General features: G+C 33.3%; 1 protein-coding gene across 1 annotated transcript; it reads right to left on the bottom strand.

Moving 5' to 3' along the window:
• Positions 1-435: 435 nt before the first annotated feature.
• On the bottom strand, positions 436-16,189 carry LOC148283694 (uncharacterized). Its single transcript, XM_088243448.1, has 8 exons — positions 15,930-16,189; positions 13,400-13,637; positions 12,464-12,648; positions 8,284-8,464; positions 7,720-7,963; positions 6,392-6,586; positions 2,516-2,670; positions 436-1,838 (listed from the first exon to the last, which is right to left on the bottom strand). Exons 4-8 carry the CDS (start codon positions 8,295-8,297, stop codon positions 788-790), a joined length of 1,659 nt encoding a protein of 552 aa, XP_088099574.1. The 5' UTR covers positions 8,298-8,464; positions 12,464-12,648; positions 13,400-13,637; positions 15,930-16,189; the 3' UTR covers positions 436-787.
• Between the last annotated feature and the right edge of the window lie 7,298 nt (positions 16,190-23,487).

Here is a 23,487-nt window from a genome sequence, read left to right as displayed (position 1 = left end):
TCAGTTTGAGAAAATTACAAATACATGGACATATTGAATCTTACAATTTTATACAAAAATTAAAAACAAAGATTAACAAAATAAAAATATATTTAAAAAATTAACACTTTACTATGAAGAGAGGAGAGGGGATGGGAAGGAAAGAAGAAGAATAAAGGAACAATTTGAATATTTAGATAGTGACATTTCAATCTTGACTTAAATGTAAATAAAGAAGGGGCGTCTCTAACATTAGTGGGTAGATTATTCCACAATCGAGCGGCTACTACTGCGAAAGAGGAGGCAAGAAAATTAGAGCGATGACAGGGTATTAAAAGGGTTCTCTCGTCACTAGAACGAAGAGATAGTCCGTGTTGTGAAAGAGGTTGGAAGAGCTCTCTCAGATAACATACTTGTCTGTTGTCTCTCAGAGATAATAATAATGACTTTACAATATTTTGAGATTGTCCATGTATTTTGAGATTGGCCATGTGTTGAGAGGTGATAAATATGCCATACTTCAGCTTGTCACGAAGGGGAAGATCGAGGGACGTAGAGGGGTCGGAAGAAAACAGCTTTCCTGGCTTCGAAACATCCGAGCATGGACCAGGATTAGAACTGTGGAGGAGCTGTTTCGCACTGCTCAGGATAGAGAAGCTTTCTCCCGAGTGATCGTCAACGACGTGACACGTGAAGAAAACTTTTTATCAATATTACACGCTTTAAAACACAAAAGAAAGGATTTTTGTCAGGAGCCGCCAGTGAAAATGTATTTTTTTTAAATGATTCTCCATTTCACTTGAAAACATTATATTCGTTTTGTGTGGAATGGATCTTCAGATTTTTTCTCCAAAACTAGTGAAACAGACTGGCGGCTGATTGCTTGTATGGGCAATGCTATAGCGCGATACATTCCTTGAGTGATACTCGAATGCACGGGAGTCAAATGGGCCAGAACCGGTCGCAGAAGCGTTACTCCTCTATTCGTACCGTCTTCCACACCCAAAAACTGTACAACGTCACCGTGCGAAACTCGTAGATCACTGCGATTGCTCGCAACCCGCACGGCTTCTTGCGAATTGCTTAAAACTCTAACGGTTGAATGCGAAACTCTTGAATCATCGTTCGAATTACCTCCCTCCTCCATGGAAACTCTCGGACTGTCATTGTTTATTGTTCTGCCGATCCCTGCTTCTTGCGAGTTGTATAAAACTCCTATGATTGGTTGGGAAACTCTTGAATGATCATTTGCAGTTCCTCCTTGGTCCATTTTCTCGGAGACTCGTCCAGTTTCGTGCGAGTTGCGTAAAACTCCGGCGATTGAATGCGAAACTCTCGAATAACTATTTGTGGATTCTCCTCGCTCTGTTCTGTCGCCGACGAGCGCTTCTCGCGCGTCGCCTAAAACTCCGACGGATGAATGCGAAACTCGCGAATAACTATTCGTAGCTTCTCCTCGCTCCATTCTGTCACCGACCCGTATTACTTGCGAGTCGCCTGAAACTCCAGGAGTTGAATGCGAGATCCTCGAACTATCGTTAGAAATTTCTCTATTCGATCTATCTGAATTTTTGCTCGTATAATGATCGGAATAATTTTTGCCGAGTAAAACGTCGCCGATATTTTCGACATTTTTGAATGCGGGATTGACGATTCGGCTTTCGAATTCGGCGATCTGCAAGTTGGACTCTACGACTTGGTCGTTTAAAATTTGAATTTTATCCACTGTTCTTTTGTCGTTTGAAAAAGATGCCATATTTGAATTTGCACAGTCGTTTGCGGGCAGTTTGTTCTCCTGTTTAAGCTCATTTAATTTGTGTCGTTTTTTGTGTGCGTTGAGGCTTGAGACTCTTGTGAACCTGAAGAAAGAAGAAAAGTTAATATAGTTGGATGCACTAGCAGCCAGGGGCGAATCGTCTGTATAAGCGACTACTCGCAGCTTACTTATATTTGACTATCTTTATATATATAACTCCTAAACGGCTTCACCGATTTACGTGCAGTTTTAAGAGAAATATAGATCTTTGCGCTGTGCGAGTTCGTAGATATTAAAATCTTCGATCTAATATGTAAAAAAGAAGTAAGGAGCATAAATGTTTTTTTTCAGCGATCTACCAGGGTTGCATTTGAGGAGAATGCATTTACAAAAAAATGGAAAGATGGTTTTTTTTTTGTAATGTAAAAAAAGTTTGTTTTCGAATGTTTACAAACAGCATTTGTTTTTTGTGGATCGTCAAAGGCGTAAGCCGTAATCAAATAAATAGGGTTTTCGATGGTTGGAATAAGCTGCCACAGGGGCTGGTCTCAATGGGTTCAAATATGGACTAGATTTGTTTGGGAAAAGTTAAAGTGCGCCAACAGCTAACTTTCGTTAAAACAGATTTAAGCTGGTCGCTTAAAATTAATTATTATTGTTTCGAAGCTGGGGGGTCGAAAACTGTATGCCACTTGTTCCACTAATCGTGCTCTGGCACCTTAAGTATAAGACTGATCACCTGACCTTCCGTTATGTATAATAATGATGATCAATAATTACCGTTTGTTGCACACGGGACAGTCGTGCGCCTGTGTGGCTCCATGCACTATCATGTGCACGCGAAGTGAATTGGGGTGAGTGAAGCGAGCGTCACATGTTTTGCATGCGTGGGGGCGCACTCCGCTGTGGATGCGTTGGTGGGACTTTAAGGAAGACTGGAAAAATGAAACTCTAATTCATTCTTACAGGACCGAAAAAATATTTTTTTAATCGTACAAAATATTCCCGATCAGCCAAAGTGCTGGTATGAGATACAATATATTATGCATTGTTAATAACATCACATATCACTCGTCACATAAGCTGTAAGAACAGTTTTTTAAGGTGTTTTTTTAATATCTTTTAAGGGGGTTCTCTGGTTTGATGGGTTCAAAAAATTGTTTTTTTTTTTACATAAATTGTTTCCTTAATATTTATTTATTTATTTTGTTCATTAACGCCCAAAAGGCATTTACAAAAAATAAAAATGAAATACATGCTAACATACTAAATAATAAACGCAGAATATACAGAAAAAATATGTGAAATTAGTTAAAAAGGATATAATAAAAAGTTTTACAAAGTTAAAAAAAAACTATAATAACAAAAATGCAAGAAAAAACAGTAAGCATATAAACAAAAAATGCAAAGATATAAGCTTATGAAATAAATTCTGTAAAGCAAACAATAAATAAAGTGTTACGGTAAGCAAGAAAGACAAATTTAAGTTAAATTAATAAACAAGCGAGCATATATTATAGCGAAAAAATAATAAATGAAAATATGCATATATGAAATGCGTATTTGCCAATACTACGATGCAATTTGATATAATAGTAAAAAATAAAAAACAAGTATAAGGTAATAATTGCCCCTCATTGGGACTATTGCTCTACTATATTATATTTAGCTAACGAGGGAGACATAAACAAGTTTGAAATACTACAAAATAGAGCAATGAGAATTATACTGAAAAAAAAGCAAATATAATAGTGTTGAAAAAATGAGAAAACAATTGAACTGGATAGGAATAAAGAAAAGACTATTGTATAATGTATTTGTATTTATATATAAAGTGTTTAATAATCTCATGCCAAAGTATTTTATAAGTGAAATTATATTAAATAGAAATGTACATAAATATAGGACAAGAAATAGAAATAGGATAAGACTACCACTTAAGAAAAAAACAAAATCACAAAATAGCTTAATGTATAAAGGGTTAAAACTGTATGATGAGATGCCTGAAAGTATGAAGAATGAAAGAAAACTTACGGATTAAAAAAAAAAATGTTGTGTTTATTGTAATAATGTAGTTATGTAAGAAATATTTAATAAGTATTTGTTATAATTGTAAATATATTAGTTAATATACAATGTAATATTAACTAACTTAAGTAAATAAATAAAAATAAAATAAAATAAAAATAAAGTAAAGTAAGTATTTTTTTAATTTATGGAATTGAATTGTCAATAATAGTTTGACGAGCAGCTACAAATAAACTTGATATTGTGGATTTATCTGCAGAATATATGTAGAATATGTTAGTAAAGTAAATTTTTAAAATCCGAAGCCATGAAAATAGGCAGCAGTTAGAAGAAGCGGGTATTCGGAGTGCCGGTATGAGTTCTAACTGTACTTAAAATTTCAAACGTGTTTTTCTTAATAGTTTTTCAAACTTTCCTCCATTATATATTGAGAACGGCTCGGCCGATTCACTTCAAATTTATAGGGTCGACTCAACATATATAGACGCGCGGAATGATCTATTATCACTCCAAAATTCAAAATATTTCAATTTTTTTTTTTAACAAAAAGTTGACAAAAAATACATGAAATTCGAATTTTTTGTTCATAAGTCTGTCAAAAATCCAATTTTAAAATTTTTCTTTTCATAATAGTCCATTCCGTGGATATAAGCTTACAGATTAAATCACCGCCAACTTTTTTAGTTTCAAATAAGCCAATCAGCTGATTTTGTGGAAGGAGTGAGCATCTATTTTTTCGAGGGGGTGTCTTTAGAGCGCTAAACTTTGGTTTTAATGAATATTTTTAGCTAAAAATTTATACGAATACTTTTGAAACCCTTATAAATAAATGATTAAACTCCAAAGTTTTATCTTTTCATTGGTTTTCACGAAAAAATCCCCAAAAATGCTTCAAAATCAGTCCGGCAAACCAGAGAACCCCCTTAAGTCATTAGAAAATGAATTGTAGAAGTTTTTTGCTGCATATTTTTTATTTATTTAACTTTTTGTACCTAATGTTAATAACTGTACATTGGCAGGCTTATTGCCAAATGGTAATTTCTTCCAACCAACCGATAAAATAAAAGTTTTATTTTTATAATTCAAGTTACAAAACATATTCCATAGAAAATATAGATAAAAAAGCTCAAGATATGTAAAATAGACGTAACAGTATTTACATATAAATTACCTCAATAGGAAAAAGGAAAGAAGGAGATATTAAGGAAGAGAAAGGAGATGTTTCTGCAGACGTGATTTAAATGAGATACTGTAGTAGCATCTTTGATGGTGGATGGGAGATGATTCCACAGTGGAGCCGCATGGACACTATATGAGTTGGAGAAGAAAGAGGAATTGTGGATGGGTATTAAGAGGGCTTTGAGAATTAGAACGAAGAGGTAAACCGTGATCTGATGAGCGTTGAAGGAGGTATATAGGAGCGTTAGGACTATGAAGTACATTGAGCAGAAGTGTATACACAAAACTGTTTCTTTTTCTGTTAGTCCTAGGTTGAAAATGCATATGAGGTCCATTTCAGTTCCACATTTCTCCAATGAAGACAGATTGAGAGATTGCTCTTTTTCAAAATAGGAATAATTACCCCTTGGCAATCCAAGCGACCATGACACTTTTCTTAGAAAACGGTGTTGGACAGACTCGATATGGTCAATATGAATCCTATGGAAATTGAGACAAAACAACCGATTTCCTTAGAGTACCTAATAGAAAACTCGAAAATTGATGTAGTCAAGTCCATCAGAGATTTAGGAGTCATTTTGGACTATAAACTGACATACAACGAGCGTATAGATAATACATTAAATAAATTGCTGAAATTACTCGGCTTCATTAACAGAATATACTCTGATTTTACAAATGTCCGTACAATCAAAACTCTTTATTGCTCGACTGTTCGCCCTCTTCTAGAATATGCCTCCTAGAATAGTGGTCTGGTCTCCATTCTATGTGAATCGCATAAATCACATTGAATCAGTCCAACATTGCTCGCTTCGAAAAGTAGCGTGGATGCTCGGCTCGGACTAGAGAGAGGTAATTATTCTTATGCTGATATAGAGTCAATGTTCAATATTTCTAGTCTACAAAAACGTAGAACTAATATTGACTCCATATATATGTTAGGCATACTAAATGGTATAATCGATGTGCCATCATTACTGGGACAAGTAAAATTCTATATTCCGACTCGTAGGTTGAGAAACAATGAAGTACTGTTCATCCATCAGCATAGAACAAACTGTGGCCTTAATTCTCCAAGACCCGTCTTTGTCGTATTGTTAACTCAATACAAGATCATCTGGACTTTTTTGGTTTAAGTTTACAGCGATTTAAACGAGCACTAAATAAATAGTTCAGATCTTGTCTCGATGTCCCTTATGTTTATCAATGCTTCTTTTCTTTTATTGTAATATTAAAATCCTATAAATTGTATAAATGGACAATGTCCGTTAGTAAATAAATGAACACATCATCGCTGTTTTGAGAATGTTTGGAAACCAAGGAAAATTCAGATTTTTGTGTTTTGGAAGTTTTATGTATGCAACACAATTTCTTTGTGACTTTTTATAAATTCCACATGTACTTTTTTGAAATCAGACCACCCTATGGGTGTAAGTAAATAAATTATACCTTGTGAATGAAGGATTTTCCGCACTCTGCACAGTGATAGTTCCTTTCGCCGGAGTGCGTCCTGAGGTGGACCTTCAGATTGGATCTGAGAGAAAATCTCTTGGAGCAAACTCCACAAGGGAACGGCCGGTCCCCGGTGTGTGTTCGGATGTGCCCTTTGAGGTCAGACGATGTCGTGAAGGATTTGATGCAAGTCTAAATCAAAAAAAATATACAGTAAAACATAGTTTTTACGTTTTCACACTTTTTACACCGAAATATTATCCCATTTATTTTCATTCATTCTTATTCAAATATTCCCGGCTTTTTGACGAAATTTTTTCATAACTCATTCGATTCGTCAAAGGACGAGCCGCGCGCCGCCGCGTGTACGGAGAATAAAATCGAGGCAAATGAAAAAAAAGTGTAAATTATTGTCTCAAACTAAATTCAAAGTGGTGCAGTGTAATTGACCATTTTGTTAAATGTCTAATTTTGGCATTTTACTAAATAGTGACATGCACTTGACGCATGTTTAGGAAGAATAAAGTCTTTACATCAATAAATTACGATGCAGAAAGTAAAAAAATTTGGCAATAGAACTATTATTTGATGTTATAAACATAATATGAAAAGGAGATAGTTTAAACAGTTTTAAAAAAAGTGTGAAACAGTTTTGCCGCGATGTAAATGACAGTTGAAATTCTGTGGTGCCATACTAAAAAAAGTGATACCATATAAATAAAATTTCCCAATATTTAGGGAAAAAATCGTTGTATGCGTTTTATGCAAATTCAAATGTTTATTTTCGTATTTTTAAGGTTAAGTTCCACGTAAAATTATTTTAAAATATTTTTTTTAATTCAATAAAAAAAATACATGGCAGTATTGTTTGAAAAAATTCAGAATGTTTTTAATTATATCATTGGTAAATATGAATGATCCCCGATCATGACAGTTCTTACAAATTTTCTGCAGTATATTTAGTATAGTCTTGTACAATAATTATATTTAAATTAAATTTCATTTCTTCCATAAATTATTCATTTCCTCACTTCAAAGTTTTCCTCAGTTTTACACTTTTTATGTTGCTCCCTTGAAAACCGTAAAACAGGGGTTTTACTGTATACATTTTTTTATTTACTCATCTAAGAATTGTTAAAGTCAGCATTACTTTAAAAAATATATGTGTATAGGTATACTTTTATATGTATAAACTCTGCATAGAGTGGCCAGAGAAGTGACGTCCAAAGGTAAAATGTAGGTGCCTCATATCGAGGGGTGTCCGAATCACCCCCATGCATGCCTCGCATCAAATCAACCCTTCCCGATCTCTGGCCCCGACCTACCGGGCATTTGTGCGGCTTGTCGCCCGAGTGCGTCCGCTCGTGCGCCCGCAGGTTGGACGCGAGCACGAACGCGCGCGGGCAGAGCGCGCACGCGTGCGCGCGGCCCGCGGTGCGGTGCGCGCTGCGCTGGTGCGCCGCCAGCGCCGACAGCGACGCGCAGCCGCGCCCGCACACCTCGCACACGCACGCCGGCCTCCCCAGGTGGCGCGCCACGTGCGCTCTGAGCGCCACGCCCACCACGAACCTGGCAACAGATAAACATGCAAATTAGGAGACAAGATAATCTGGACTTTTTGGTTTAAGTTTAAAAACGATTTAAATGGGCACTAAATAAATAGTCCAGATCTTGTCTCGATGTCCCTTTTGTTTGTCAATGCTTCTTTTCTTTTTTAAAAAATGTTTAAACTATTCTTTCATTGTAATATTTAAACCCTATACATTGTAAACATGGACGATGTCCGTTAATAAACAAATAAATAATTAAAATAGGTCAATATTAAAAAAAAATAAAAATCAGCCTTGTCTGCAAACATTTAGACACACTCAAAATATTGTAAGTCGTACCTTTTACTACACATCGTGCAAGCAAACGGCCTCTCTCCGGTGTGGAAGCGCGTGTGCACGCGCAGGGAGTATGCGTCGTCGCACGATACCCACACGTGTCGCACATGTAGTGCGTGAGTCGACGTTTCTTCTTCTGCTTCCTCTTCAGGACGAACTGAAAATTGTCCGTGTAATACAGCTCCTAGAGGGAACAAATTGAAGTAAGATCAACAAGATATATCAAATCTCCTGTCAATGATTATTTTCTAAGTAAAGTAGAACTCCATTTATCCGGATTGCCAAATATCCAGATCGGAGACATTTCATTTTCAATTTTAATTTAATTATGCAATGAGGAAGTTCAGTGGTTTTTAAAATATTTTCTCTTCCGCTTCTTCTCGGTCAATTCTGCCGATTGGTTTGTTGGCTTACCGTTAACCGAAAGTCTTTTACAACTCTCTTACCATTCGATGATTCATATAAAATAGTGATGTCGTTCAAAGTAGTTCGTTTTTATTCAAATTATTTTATTTTTTCACACATTTTCAAGAAACTTGCTGTACAATTTAATGCTATAATTTTTACGGCGCTTAAAAAAGCATTTTTATACCCCATTTTCCATAGGGCTGAACATCCTCATTGATTTTGCCGGACATGTTTAAAGAAAGTTGATCAGAACTAGCTCCCTCGGTATATTTGTAAATCTTAATGTAAAATCTATAAAACAACTTTATGTAAAAGCTCTGTTACTATACGTACGTAAACATTATTCTCTACCTTCCGTTACAAATACAAGAGTTACTAGATACTCCACCCTGATGCTACAAAAACAACTCACTAGTACTCGGTTAAAGTGCACAATCTACTTCCATTGTCCATAAGGACAATTATTAAGTTCTCACAATATAAAATTGCTATTAAGAGATGACTAAAACAAGTAGAGGAATTTGTGTATCTGGGAAGTATATTCACTAGGGATGGAATGACTGAGAAAGATATTGAAGGAGGGCGAGTACCGGGAACAGAGTGAACGGTGTACTTACGGTCCCGTCCCTGATGTATGGGAGCGAAGTATGGACTTGGAAAAACAGGGATGAAAGTAGGCCGAATGCTGTCGAAATGCGATCTCTCAGGCTGTGGTAAAACTATGTACGATAGATGCACAAATTTTGAGATCTGTACATTATGTAAGGCTGAGACAAGCATTATAGACAAAATCAAGAAAGGAGCTCTGCGCCGGTTTGGACATGTAGAACGAATGGACAGCGAAAGAACGGCTAAGAATATTTACAATGCGAATGTTGATGGATGCAGAAATAGAGGAAGACCGAGAAAGACATGGCATGACCAAATCCAACAAATACTTGAAGATTTACATGTTTAAAAGTCGGAATAATCGGCGCGCGTGCATAAGAAGATGTATGAATGTAGAGGAAGCGAGATCTGTATGCAAATATAGAGTGTTGTGGCGTTCTATCCTCTCTGCCTACCCTTACGAGAAACGGCGTGATGGTTTGTTTGTTTGTTTGATAGTGGAGGTGGGTTGCGCACAGATCGATGAGTGGATCAAGCCAAATACGTAAAAAATTGTGTCTTGTCTATGAAATTTGGTCTACAAGTCTATATAGACTCACTCAAGTAATGGCATCACTACATAGCCTCTTCTACAAAATTAAAGATTTTATACCGAGAAAGGAAAAAATTGCGATGTACGAAGCCTATGTCAAAAGCAAATTGAGTTACATGATCGCCTTCTGGGGAACTGGTAACAAGACAGACATAACAAGAATACAAAGACAACAAAATAAAATTCTTAAACTAACATACAACCTACCCTACCTGACCTCTACGACTGAACTGTACAAAAAACACACCAGTTTGACATAAACTACTTGACTAAAATTGAGACCTTAAAAATTGTGCGCAAAATAACATCGGAAAACATACAAGACGACGACATAATATTAGTCAAAAATGCTGACATACACAAATATAACACCAGACAACAACAACACTATCATATTGAAAAAGCAAAGACAAACACAGGACAGTCAAAAGTACTACATAATGGACTTAAACACTACAATGACTTACCTTACTACTTAAAAAACTTTTACTGGAGACAAATTTAAAATCAATCTGAAAAGCACATGATGACTGAACTAACTAGACTAGACGAGACGTAAAATGACTAGACAATATTAAATTTCTAATGTAACCCTAACGGGTTTTTTAAAATTGTAAATAATTTTTTTTAAATATATGAATTTATTGGGCTTTTTTAATGATTATTTAAGTTCATATTGCTTATTATGTTTACGATGATAATTAGGTTAATTAGATTAATTAAGTTTTTATTTTATTATTATGTTAATAAACCAATTTAAGGGATGTTTCATCAAACTTATTGTAAAATTTATTTATTTATTTATTTATTTATTAACGGACATTGTCCATGTATACAATTTATAAGGTTTAAATATTACAATAAAAGAGTAGTTTAAAACATTTAAAGAAAAAAGAAAGAAGCATTGACAAACATAAGGACATCGAGACAAGATCTGGACTATTTATTTAGTGCTCGTTTAAATCCTTGTAAACTTAAACCAAAAAAGTCCATATCCTGTCTTGAGTTAACAATACGACAAAGGCGGGTCATTGGAAAATTTAGGCCATAGTTTGTTCTATGCTGATCGATGAACAGTACTTCATTGTTTCTCAATCTACGAGTCGGAATATTGAATTTTACTTGTCCCAGTAATGATGGAACATCGATTATACCATCTAGTATGCCGAACATATATATGGAGTCAATATTAGTTCTACGTTTTTGTAGACTAGAAATATTTAACATTGACTCTATTTCAGCATAAGAATAATTATCTCTCTCTAGTCCAAGCATCCACGCTATTTTTCGAAGCAAGCGATGTTGGACTGATTCAATGTGATTTATGCGATTGACATAGAATGGAGACCAGACCACTGAGGCATATTCAAGAAGAGGGCGAACAGTTGAGCAATACAGAGTTTTGATTGTACGGACATTAGTAAAATCAGAGGATATTCTGTTAATGAAGCCAAGTAATTTCAGTGATTTATTTACTGTATTATCTATATGCTCGTTGTATGTCAGTTTATAGTCCAAAACAACTCCTAAATCTCTGATGGAACAGAGAACTCTACAAAATGTTGGTGTTTAAAAAAAAATTACAAAATTGTAAAAGTATAAATAAATAAATAAAGTTTATAATGAGATTCCAATTCGCTGGCACTCGTTAATACGGATAATTGGAGTTTTATTGTAATAACAATTTTTCTGCATTCGCAAACCATCTGATAGAAAATAGTCATAATTTTCATATATTGAAAACTGAAACTAATGGAAAGTTTTGCACGTTAAAAATGACAACTTAGAAATTGAAAAGATTATAATAAAAAAAAAACATTAATCAAATAAACAATATTTCATACCCCCCTCGCTTCATACAATATACTTATACTTTACAAGAATACGACAAAAAGACTTTACTTGCAAACTCCATATGTTATTTAGTAATCACTGTTGAAATAAAGTAGGATAGAATTCATGAGTTAATTATTTATACCTTATCAGTCCAACATCGCTTGCTTCGAAAAATAGCGTGGATGCTTGGACTAGAGAGAGATAATTATTCTTATGCTGAAATAGAGTCAATGTTAAATATTTCTAGTCTACAAAAACGTAGAACTAATAATGACTCCATATATATGTTCGGCATACTAAATGGTATAATCGATGTTCCATCATTACTGGGACAAGTAAAATTCAATATTCCGACTCGTGGATTGAGAAACAATGAAGTACTGTTCATCGATCAGCATAGAACAAGCTATGGCCTTAATTCTCTTGTCGTATTGTTAACTCGAGACAAGATCATCTGGACTTTTTTGGTTTAAGTTTACAAGGATTTAAACGAGCACTAAATAAATAGTCCAGATCCAGATCTTGTCTCGATGTCCCTTATGTTTGTCAATGCTTCTTTCTTTTTTTTAAAAATGTTTTAAACTATTCTTTTATTGTAATATTTAAACCTTATAAATTGTATACATGGACAATGTCCGTTAATAAATAAATAAATAAATAAAGGAGCTTGTGTAGCTTTCAAACTGGTCGGGATTTAACTGTTGATAAATAAATTAAATTTTTCTTGGACAAACTCACCTTGATATCTTTTTCGCGTTTTGGAAGCTCTTTAATCACTTCGGTCAGTTGGGTTTCATCCGATGTGATATTTTCTATCATTCCATCTCCTTTTTTCGGTTGCTTCACATTTTTTTTACGGACTCCTTTTAAAGCTTTTTCTTTCTTTGGTTTGACTTCATCAAGTATGGAATTTTCATCAGTTTCTAAAAGCATTTTGAATATGTCCAAATGTTTGTAGAAAATTAATTTATTGCGTATGCAGTTAATTGGAAGAATTCCATTTTTTAATTTGCTACGGTATCCAAAATAAAATACCTTTATTAGATTAAATTCTACTTTTTAAAAAAATATAGAACTCACTCTATCTTTTCATACAGACCTCGCTTTCTCTACATTCATACATCTCCTCATGGACGCACGCCGATTATTCCTACTTTTGACACGTCCATCTTCAAGTATTTGATGGACTTAAAAAGTATAGAAATTGAAAAAATAAGATTTTCAGGCGTTGCCTAGAATGTAGGTGAAATAATTCAATTAGATGAATCTCACCCGCATAAATGAAGGTTTCAGCTCTTTGACTTTACAAACATCAACAGATGAAAAAATTGAAGGAATATAGATTTTCAAATATGGGCAGAATGGTGAATAACAACAATGACAAATTGATCGAATAAAAAAATAATTAATTTGATGTTGTTCATGAAAAAAGTATAAATGTCTTATTTTTTGGTGAATAATTGTCTTAAACACACTGTAATAGGCGTGTTTTTGCGTTTTTATATCAATTTTTGGAAACAGAGTTTCATGTTTGCATGAAAAAACTGATGAAATCGATTTGATCAGTACATGGTCAGTGATCAGTAATTTCCCATCACTATTGGACATTAGTTTGGCAGCTGTCATTTTAATTAAGATGAATTTTAAGGACTTTAGGATAAAAAGCGTACAAACCTTTTAAATTTCCCGTCAACACACGTGAGTTTTTTTTACCATCCGAGTTCCGTTTATTTTGCAAAATTGTACCAATACACTTTAGTGATTTCTTTCTTTTTCGCATTTTGAATTCCTTATTTTTCAATTTCGCATCTGAATCCCAGCACAAAGATTTGAAGTCTTTGCATATGTTAAGTTTTTGCGTACAAGACTCACAGATCATGTTTGGTAAAGACACATTTGGTCCACACTCAATCTGTAAAAAAAAACAAATAATACAAAATACAGATACATATAAATATAGATAAAATATCTGGTAATAATAATAGACCAAAATATTAAATGGAAAGAACAAATAGATTCAATGTGCAAAAGACAAAGAAAATTATTCCACTTATTTTTAAAGCTTAGAGGTATCTTATCGACGGATCAATTGAAGACAGTTAATTATGCTCTAGTACAGTCAATTATTCAATATGCAATAGTAAATGACTAGCCTACAATCTGTATTAAATGCTGCAGCGAGACTTATTTTCGGAATCCCTAAGTTCAGTCATATCACTCCACTACTTCGGGAACTACACTGGCTACGTTTTCCACAGAGGGTCGAATACGAACTCTGTTGGCTTATGTATAAGTCACTGCACAACTCTGCTCCGGAATATCTAAGGGAACTATGCATTCCAGATGAACTAGCTGACAGGCGTCGCACGCTTAGATCAGCTACGTCTACGGCGAGAGGATAAATTATTATACCTCTACGCAAACAGCGCACTAAATTTAGTGAACGCGCATTTGCGGTCGCAGGCCCTGTGGCATGGAATGCTCTCCCAGCAAAGGCGCGAGGCTGTGAAAGTGAAGTGATGTTTCGAAAAAAACTTAAAACCTGCTTGTTCTCTAAATCATTTGAATAAATCCGTAGCATGTGACAACAAAATAAATTGTTTTAATTAAATTACAAATTTAAAAGCTTCAATAAAATTTATTTAACTATAGAATCACTATGTAAAGCGTCCTTGAGGTATTATATTACGAAAATGACGCTATATAAATTATCCATAATAATAATAATAACGCTCATCTTAGACCCTAAAAGTTCTACAGTAAAAAATAATACTATTTAAACCATCCTTGTTCTCAACTACCGAACTGTTCAAAGAATTTAATGTTTTAAGAGTGGAGGATATCTACAGAAAGTGTTGTATGCTCCGGGTGCATAAAGAGAGCCTCCCATCGGACCGTATTACGGGAAGGTTAAGCTAAGGACAGGATGGCTCGCTCTACAGAGAATTAAAACTACCACGGCCAAACATCATTATACTTATGTAGGACGGAAGCTTTTCAATAATTTACCACTAAATCAATATCAAGAAATATATTACGTAAAATTAAAGAAAAGATTCTTGACATAATTAACATTAACTGTATTTTGAAAATAAAGATGTATGTTTAATATGTGCCTGTGTTTATAAATTTTGTGTTTTTATTTAAAAATTTTAGTGTTATATTTTTCTCAATTTTTTAAATTGTTAACAAATTACAACAGGGATGGAGAATACCTTAAATAAGGGAATATGGATATCAAGGCATTTACAGGGCTTATGACCTGTCATTGGCTGGTTTAAGTGGCCACTTTACACACTGTGTAACATTCACCATTTTGCCTATGTTTGAACATCCATATTTCTTCAATTGTTCCATTTGTTGGTTTTTTGATGACTCTTTTAATGACTTTAATGACTCTAATTTAATGACTCCCGAGGGGGTGAAATCCAGTCTTTTGTCTACGAACATTTGGACAAACTCAAATATTGTTTTCAAATTGTTTAATTTTTTTTTTATTTTATTATTTTGTTTTGCATTTTTTGTTTCTTTTTTATGTTATTTTGTAAACTTGCCAAACACAAGAGCCAGACTCTTTTTTGGCAAGTTGAACCTTAAGTTTTCCATTTTTTCAATGCATGTATTGTTGTTTATTTATGCTAATAAAGGTTTTTATTTTTAAAAAATTAAAAAATATATTTTTTCAATTCAGTGTAACATAGGCAGGCGTTTATTTAAAAGGGTAAATTCGACAAAATCACAGTTATTTAATTATAATATTTATCAACAATGTCATACATATGAAACAAGTGATAAAAAAAAAAAAGATTAGCAATGAGGAGAAAAACAGAATCTCAAAACTTATTGTACAAGGGAATGAAGCTGTACAATGAGTTACCTGAAGGAATAAAGGAGATTGAAAAGATTGAAATATTTAAAATTAATTAAAAAAAATATGTTATTGAGAAATTATGATTAAAAAATTGTGATGTTATTAAACGTTTATATTAGTTCTTAAGATGTTATGAACTAACTAAATAAAGCATAAATAAAATAAAAACAGTTATTTAACACGATTTTCATTCTAAAACAGAGAGGGAAAACATTTTTGCAAAGGGAATATGGAAGTCTAGGCATTTGCAGGACTTATGACCTGTCATTGTCTGGTTTAAGTGGCCTATCAATAGGCCGTTCTCAGGAAAAATATATAACAAAGATAACTTACTGTTAAAGACGTACATTCTAGTATCAAATCGGCTAAACAAGGGCCGTTATTTTCACGTGAAAATAGCGAAATATTTCCTTTCTGTTCGAGACACGCTCTGCACATCTCCTCAAACTTCGACATATTGTATTTTTAATCATAAATCTACTTGAAGCAAATGAATTAGTTAAATAAAATATTATTATACTTTCAATTGAACGCAAAAAAGCGCACTATAAAAGCAAAATAGAACCACAATAGAACCAGAGATTTGAACAGAGAGACAAATGTCAAACGTCAAACTTGACCATAGGCGATTGTCTATGACTTACATTAGTGGCGATTTATCTTGTGTGTTGTAGAAAATTATAATTGTGTGTCCAATATTTTAAATTAAAAATAACACACTAATTTGTTAAAAACAGTGAGTTAGTGAATTATTATTTTTTTACTACGATGTGTCTGTAGTAGAATTAGATTGTTTGATTCCAATTGTCCCGAAACCTCGCAACCTCACCGGGTAACATTTTTTTTTTCACTTTTGTAAATATACTTTATTTTAATTTATTTTTATTGTAATATTTAAAAACATGGATAACGATGGTTTATGGGCATATGTCATACCTAAACGAGACCATTAACCCGGCTCCTGGAGGACTGAGTCACCTTTTCAGCTTTTGCTGAAGTAATTCTCATTCAGCGCTCCCGCGTCGCGGGGGTGGGCACCTTTGACCGTGGACCTTGTGCTTAGGTGGCTAAGTTTGGGTGAGGACCCGGAGTCACGGGTTATAACGCGATCCCGGAATGTTTCGCTTGGCGGAAATATTCCCCGTAACTTTTCGGGAACATTCCCGGTGACTCGAAATTTACGGGGATTTAAAAATCTGTGTCATAGAAGTAAGAATAATCCAGAAGGAGCGTAGAATCATATTTGAATACATCGGACTGTGCCCAAAAATTCCCCCACTATGCCCCACTTTCGCCGCGCGCATTCGCGATGTCGCCGCGTAATGTTGCTCGACGGGAAAAAATATAATCATAACACAAATGTAAGGTTAAAAAAAAGCAATCTGTTAATTTCTCTAAAATTTTATTGTGTTGGGTGTAAAAATTATATTTCATCTCGACATTCTTTGCCATCTTACTCAAAAAATGAATCGACATTACGTGAATGGCTATGGACAATTGGACGTTTCGATCTGTTAGAAACATTACAAAACGAAGGTTCTAAAAAAAGTTTTTATTTGTGATAATCATTTTTCGAGTACGGTTAGAAATAGGAATGGCTCGATTTTCTTTTTCGCTTTGCCGAACATAAATTTGCCTCAAATCGGATCATTCTCTTCTCTTCCCTTTATAGGTAAGTTTATGTTTTCATTTTATTTCATGACATATTTTATTATTATTATTACCGTAAATACACGACATAAATCTCTCCCCGGAGTAAAATCCTTGTTTAGTAATAACTTACAGATTATTTTTAATAATTTATATGATTTCAGGACTGCCTCAATCTTCTGGGCCCAGCACGAGTTACATCAACAAACTTAATTTGGTTCCAGTAGATGAATGTATGTATTTAGTTGAAATTAATTGCATTCAATTTTTGTTCTGTTTGAATTCTTACTTCATTCTTACTCAATATATTTATCTACGATTTATTTTCAGATCCAGACAATTCTGCTGCTCTTAGGAGTGACGTTGGTTCAAATGTTGATAATTATCAGTACAGTGATACAGGAAGTGATATTAAACATGTTACATTATGTTTTAAATGTTTGAAGCATTCACTTTGTGGAACATTGTTAATTTGAAGATTAAAATGAAAGATTAAATACTTTGTTTTTTTATGTACTAATTTACTTTTCAATTTAATAACCAACTATTTTCAGCAAAACATTATGCCTTCATCAGGGTTTATAAGTTTTGTTTGTTATTAAATTATAAAAGTAAAGTGGTTCACAAAAAACATTATGCTTTCAGAAATGATCAAGGGTTGCATCGTGTAAAAAATATAAGTATTTGTTTTCGCTTTTGTAATACTTATTAAAATTATTTCAGAATTTCTCCCAACCGTTCGTGCCTTCTGTCACTCATCGGATATTCAGCCTTCGTGTAGTAAAACTGTTCCTACAGCTTCGCCAATGAGGAATTTCAGCCCTACGGGAAATTGGATACAAAAAATGTTTTCTTACGCGGGGTAAAAATTAGAGCATTAAATTGTACGGCAAAGTTTCTTGAAAATGAACAGAAAACATAATAATAAATATTTTGATAAAAACGCACTACTTTAAATGACGTCACTGGTTCATGTGAATCAACCTATAATCTAAGAGCTATGGAAGATTTCCGGTCTACTTGTCGCTTCTGGACCAATGGGAAGAACTGAATGAGAATAAGCGGAAATGAACCTCTGACGTTACACGCGGAGTTATTTCAGAAATACAAAACTTTGAAAAATCGTAGCGCCAATAATACGATATATAAAAATTAAAAAAAAAAATTTGACTTAGTTTAACAGTCTATTAACAAAAATATATTTTTTTTAAAAACCACTGAACTTCCTCATTACTGAGCGTAAGTATATAAATATGTTCATTTAATTATAATATAATTTACAATTACCTTATGCCCATGAAATTAATTCTTGGGAAAATGTTACGTTGTTTAATTAAGTTTATTTATAAATTAAAAATGTTTAAACATGTTATTTTTTTTATAGCTAAAACGAAATCTATTCTATTTTATATTGGGGAACGTCACTTGGCCAGTTTAACACCGAGAAAGAAAAATCTACATAAGCAAATAATGAAGACCCGACGTCAGTTAAGATACTCCCATTTTAAAAAAAAATATAATTAATACACTAAATTTATTTGTCAATTTTTAAAATGTGTAAATGGGGGCTAAATTTCTAACTGTCTATGCGCTCTGTAGCTGCAAGAAGTCCTGTAATCTAGCTCCTATCTGTTATATTTTTTTGATTGATCTTAATTGAAAACGAGGAACTAGAATCCCAACCGTCCATGCGCTCTGTAGCTGCATGACGTACTGGGCTATTTATTAATTGTACAGCGCCCTTGAGGTGATTTTCGCAAAAATGCCGCTATATAAATTATCCAACTATATATACATATAAAATATTCTATCTTCTAATTGTATTTCATTTAATTTACATGAGTGTGGTTAATGCTTGGCTGTTGTGTAAACACTATTCGTGTCAATTAGGTAAGAAATCCAAGGTTTTAATTGAATTTCGTGCAGAAATTGCTAAGGCGCTTATGTCTATCAGTGGCGAATGGTGATTTTATTTACAGGTAAGCCTTAAAAAAATATCATATATTTGTACCTACATAGGAGGTACATTATATAATGTAAGTAATATATACTATAAATTGATATTTTTTCTGTGGTTCTGTGTGATACAACAACTCTCATCCATGAAATCAATCCAAACTATGTAACTTCGCGATATATTATTATATATTTTTCATTACTTTAATAGATATTTCATTAAAAAATAAAAAATAAATACCATTATGAATTCAGTCGATATTAGGTATTCAATTGAAATGTCAACTGGCCGCATCGTTCTAGTAATTAATAGTGCTAAAAACGGCCGCGTGGAGCGCTACATGTCCTGCAATATGACGCATGAAAGTAATTATGGTCTTATGTCAAAAGTACCATCTCAAAGAAAAATAGTCCCTAAGAAATAATGTTTGAAATACTGTTTTCCAAATCAAGAATCTTCAAATAATTTGTGTAATATGCAAGTTTAATCTAGGAGAAAAAACCCGCACTGGGGTTATAATACATTCAAAATATAGTATACTTATTTGTATGAAAAAATAAGCTGGAATAATCGGCTAGTTTCTTGGCTCACCGTAGGCGCTGGGCGCGCTTTATTAAAATTTATATTTATATTAGTATTATAATAATAACGGTGGAAATGATTTTTAAATGTGGTAATTATTTATTTGTTTTTCTGTAAATAAAGTTACAATAAAACATTATTATGGTTAGTCAAATATAATGGTAAGCTGTGCATAATCGCTTCTTTACAAGGTTCGCCCCTGATGTCTATACGAGACGAAACTCAAAAACGAGGTCGACCTTTTTGTTTTGCGGATGAAGCAAGACATAGGACCAAACAACACCGTACTCTGCCTGCCATGCGTCCTCAGCGATATCAGATATGACGGTTAGAGAATGGGCCTACCTTGATTGACAAATAGCAGAGGTGTAAGCTGTACATCAAAGGTCATTGATCTAATGCCAGAAGTGTGGTGTGGATCTTAGTCTTTCAAAAAATATAAATTGTTTTGTAAAATTCCTTAATTAATTAATTATTTTTTAAACTCACAAATGTTTGATTTTTGGATGGGGGGGAACTTACATTAATCATATTAAACCATTACAAACTATTAAAAAAATTGCTTCACAAAAATCGCACTTTTTCCTCTTTCCAATTGTTCCAAGAAGCTAAACTTTTAGATTTAAGACAAATATATTGTTTTCAATGTTTAAAATATATATTTAAGAACCAAAATTTATTCACAAGTAATTCAAATAGATCGAGTCAAAGAAGGAATCGTGTGTTAGAAATATCACATTGTAAATCGAGGCTCGCACAGAGACATGCATAATTTTATAGGCCCAATTTTTTATATTTTTTTTTACTGATAATAATTCATTGATTACAAACTTTCAAATTTTTCCTTCTTCTAAAAAACATGCACTATCCTGGATTCAAACTCTTTTTTTCTATGATTTGTTTTGTTGCCCTTTAATAATAAGGAATCATTTTGTGTTTTTTTAAATATTTTTTATTTACTATAAAAAAAAAAACCATATTATCTCATTTTTTCTTTCTTATGTTACACAAAAATATTATAACTGTCCATTATTTATTATAGGAGCTAAAATTCATTAAAATTTTCTTGTATACCCGCGAACAGGCCATGCCTTTGTGGGATTTTTTTGTTTTTTTTTTTTACTATTAATATGTTTTTCATTGTTAACTAACTATGCTTTATTTTTTTAATACTCTGTTTTATCATTAATGTTTATTGTAATAAAACAAAAAAAAATAGGTTTAATGTTAAATTCAATTCATGTTGAGTTTTCGTCAAAATGGACAAAAGAGTTGGCACGAAAATGTCAAATAAAACGACGCGTTTTTCACATTTTGACAAAAACGCAACAATTGTTTAACTTAACCTTTTTAATGCGTCTGGCCCTAAGAAGCGCCACATCGAACGCGTAAAAACGGTTAATTTTTCAAATTGATAAAATCAGGTTTCTTAAGTATGTAAGTAACGCTATTATTGCTGTATTTAAAAAAAATACCGCGCGAATATTATAAGCACGTGAGACGCTATTGCTAATGCTAATTTCATTTTGATAGATATTGAACACATTTTTGAGAAAGGAGTCTATGAAGTGTGGGCATTTCGGGGCTTATGACCAGTCTGTGTCCGGGCGGATGAAGAATAATAAAAGAAAGCATCACGCCATTTATATATATATATATAGTTGGATAATTTATATAGCGCCATTTTTGTGAAAATCACCTCAAGGGCGCTGTACAATTAATAAATATCCCAGTACGTCTTGCAGCTACAGAGCGCATGGACGGTTGGGATTCTAGTTCCTCGTTTTCAATTAAGATCAATAAAAAAATATAACAGATAGGAGCTAGATTACAGGACGTCTTGCAGCTACAGAGCGCATAGACAGTTAGAAATTTAGCCCCCATTTACACATTTTAAAAATTGACAAATAAATTTAGTGTATTAATGATACTAAAAAAAATAAAAAATAACATGAATAATAAAAAGGAGTAAGATTAACACGTCTTGCAGCTACTAAGCGCATAGACGATTGGAATTCTAGACCCCATTTATAAAATTGAGGTATTTTTAAGTTGGTATATGAAAGCTAGATAACCAATCATCGCGCAGCTACAAAGCGCATGGACGAGTGGAATTCTAGCAAAGTTAGAATGATATCAATAAATTTATAAAAAATAGAGCATAGTAGTAAGTTTGTCAAGTGTTCATGCCAAGAACTAAGCAATAAAAAACTAAATAAATAAAGCACTGTATCAACTCCATGGCCAAGAACTAAGCAATAAAAAACTAAATAAATAAAGCACTGTATCAACTCCATGGTTAACAAAGGGAGATAGATGTCCGAAGAGAATCTTTTGTAGACAGTAGGTAGATATCGTCACCATGTGGTCCACTAGGCTGCTGGAGAATTTCTGGAAACGCGCGTGTGTAGACTGGGGGATTATGCCTATTGTTCCAACGACTTGGTGTCCATTTTGGTCCGTATTATTTCATTTTATAAGACGCAACATTCCTGTTCAATTCACATTTTTAAATGAATATTTTTTTGTATAAGTTAGTTATAGAAGTTTGATTTATCATTTTGTGTGTTATTAGAAGGCAGATATTTGAAATTTTATGTATTTATCAATAAATGTCAGTTCACTTTTAATAGCACTGTTGTAATTTATTAATTATGGGTGTAGTGTTCCAAATAGCAAAATTTAGGTACTTTCGCGTCAAAAGCTGATGGATTCTTAAACGGTTTTAATGATTCACATAAAATTTTATGATTTAAAGGTTACAGGCGCACTATTTTTTGAAAGTTTCCATTGTTCACTATTTGTCACATATTTTGTTAAGAATAAAGTATAAAACAATGCTATTAAATAAATAGTCTTCTTTTTTCCACTGTTTGTCTAAAACATGACTACACTACTACACACTAACAACTTATAAACATTAACTCATTGTTTTCTAACATATAACAACTTATTTTTAAATTTATTATAAGATTATACGCTACGGTTGGAGAGGAACTATATTTCACGCCCAGCCCGTACGGTGGCTGAGCGCGAATTTCCCGTAGGGAAGGCAGAGAGGACAGAACGCCATATCGCTTTGTTTTTGGATTCAGATACATCTTATGCAAGCACGCCGATTCTTCCGACCTTCGAGTATTTGATGGATTTGGTCATGCCATGTCATTTTCGGTCTCGATTTCTGCATCTATCACCGTTCGCATCGTAAACCCTTTTAGCTGTTTTTTCGCCAACCAACACAGAACTATAGTCGTTAAAATATAGCTTGATTAGAATGACAGCTGTCAAAGTAATGTCGTGAAATTACTGATCACTGATCACTGATCAAATTGATTTTATCAGTTTTTTCATGCAAACATGAAACTCTGTTTCCGAAAATTGATATAAAAACGCAAAAACAAGCCTATTCTAGTGTGTTTAAGACAATTATTCACCAAAAAATAAGACATTTATACTTTTTTCATGAACAACATCAAATGAATTATTTTTTTATTCGATCAATTTACATTGATCAATTTGTCCCATCTCTAACGTTTTTGCAAAATGATGTAACCTTGTAAAAACGTCGTTAGTAATTAGGTTTATTTTATTTTTATTTTAGTTTTACAGCTGATTTTATTTATTTATTTAACGGATTTATTTATGCAGTCCATTCTAACGATGGTAAATAAAATTTATTATAATAAATACAGGCAGTAATAA

The sequence above is a fragment of the Micrasema longulum genome, unplaced genomic scaffold (assembly GCF_059751315.1).
Source record: "Micrasema longulum isolate JH-2025_06_02 unplaced genomic scaffold, ASM5975131v1 h1tg000211l, whole genome shotgun sequence".
Classification (NCBI taxonomy): Eukaryota; Metazoa; Arthropoda; class Insecta; order Trichoptera; family Brachycentridae; genus Micrasema; species Micrasema longulum.
This window is presented reverse-complemented; position numbering and strand designations above follow the sequence as displayed.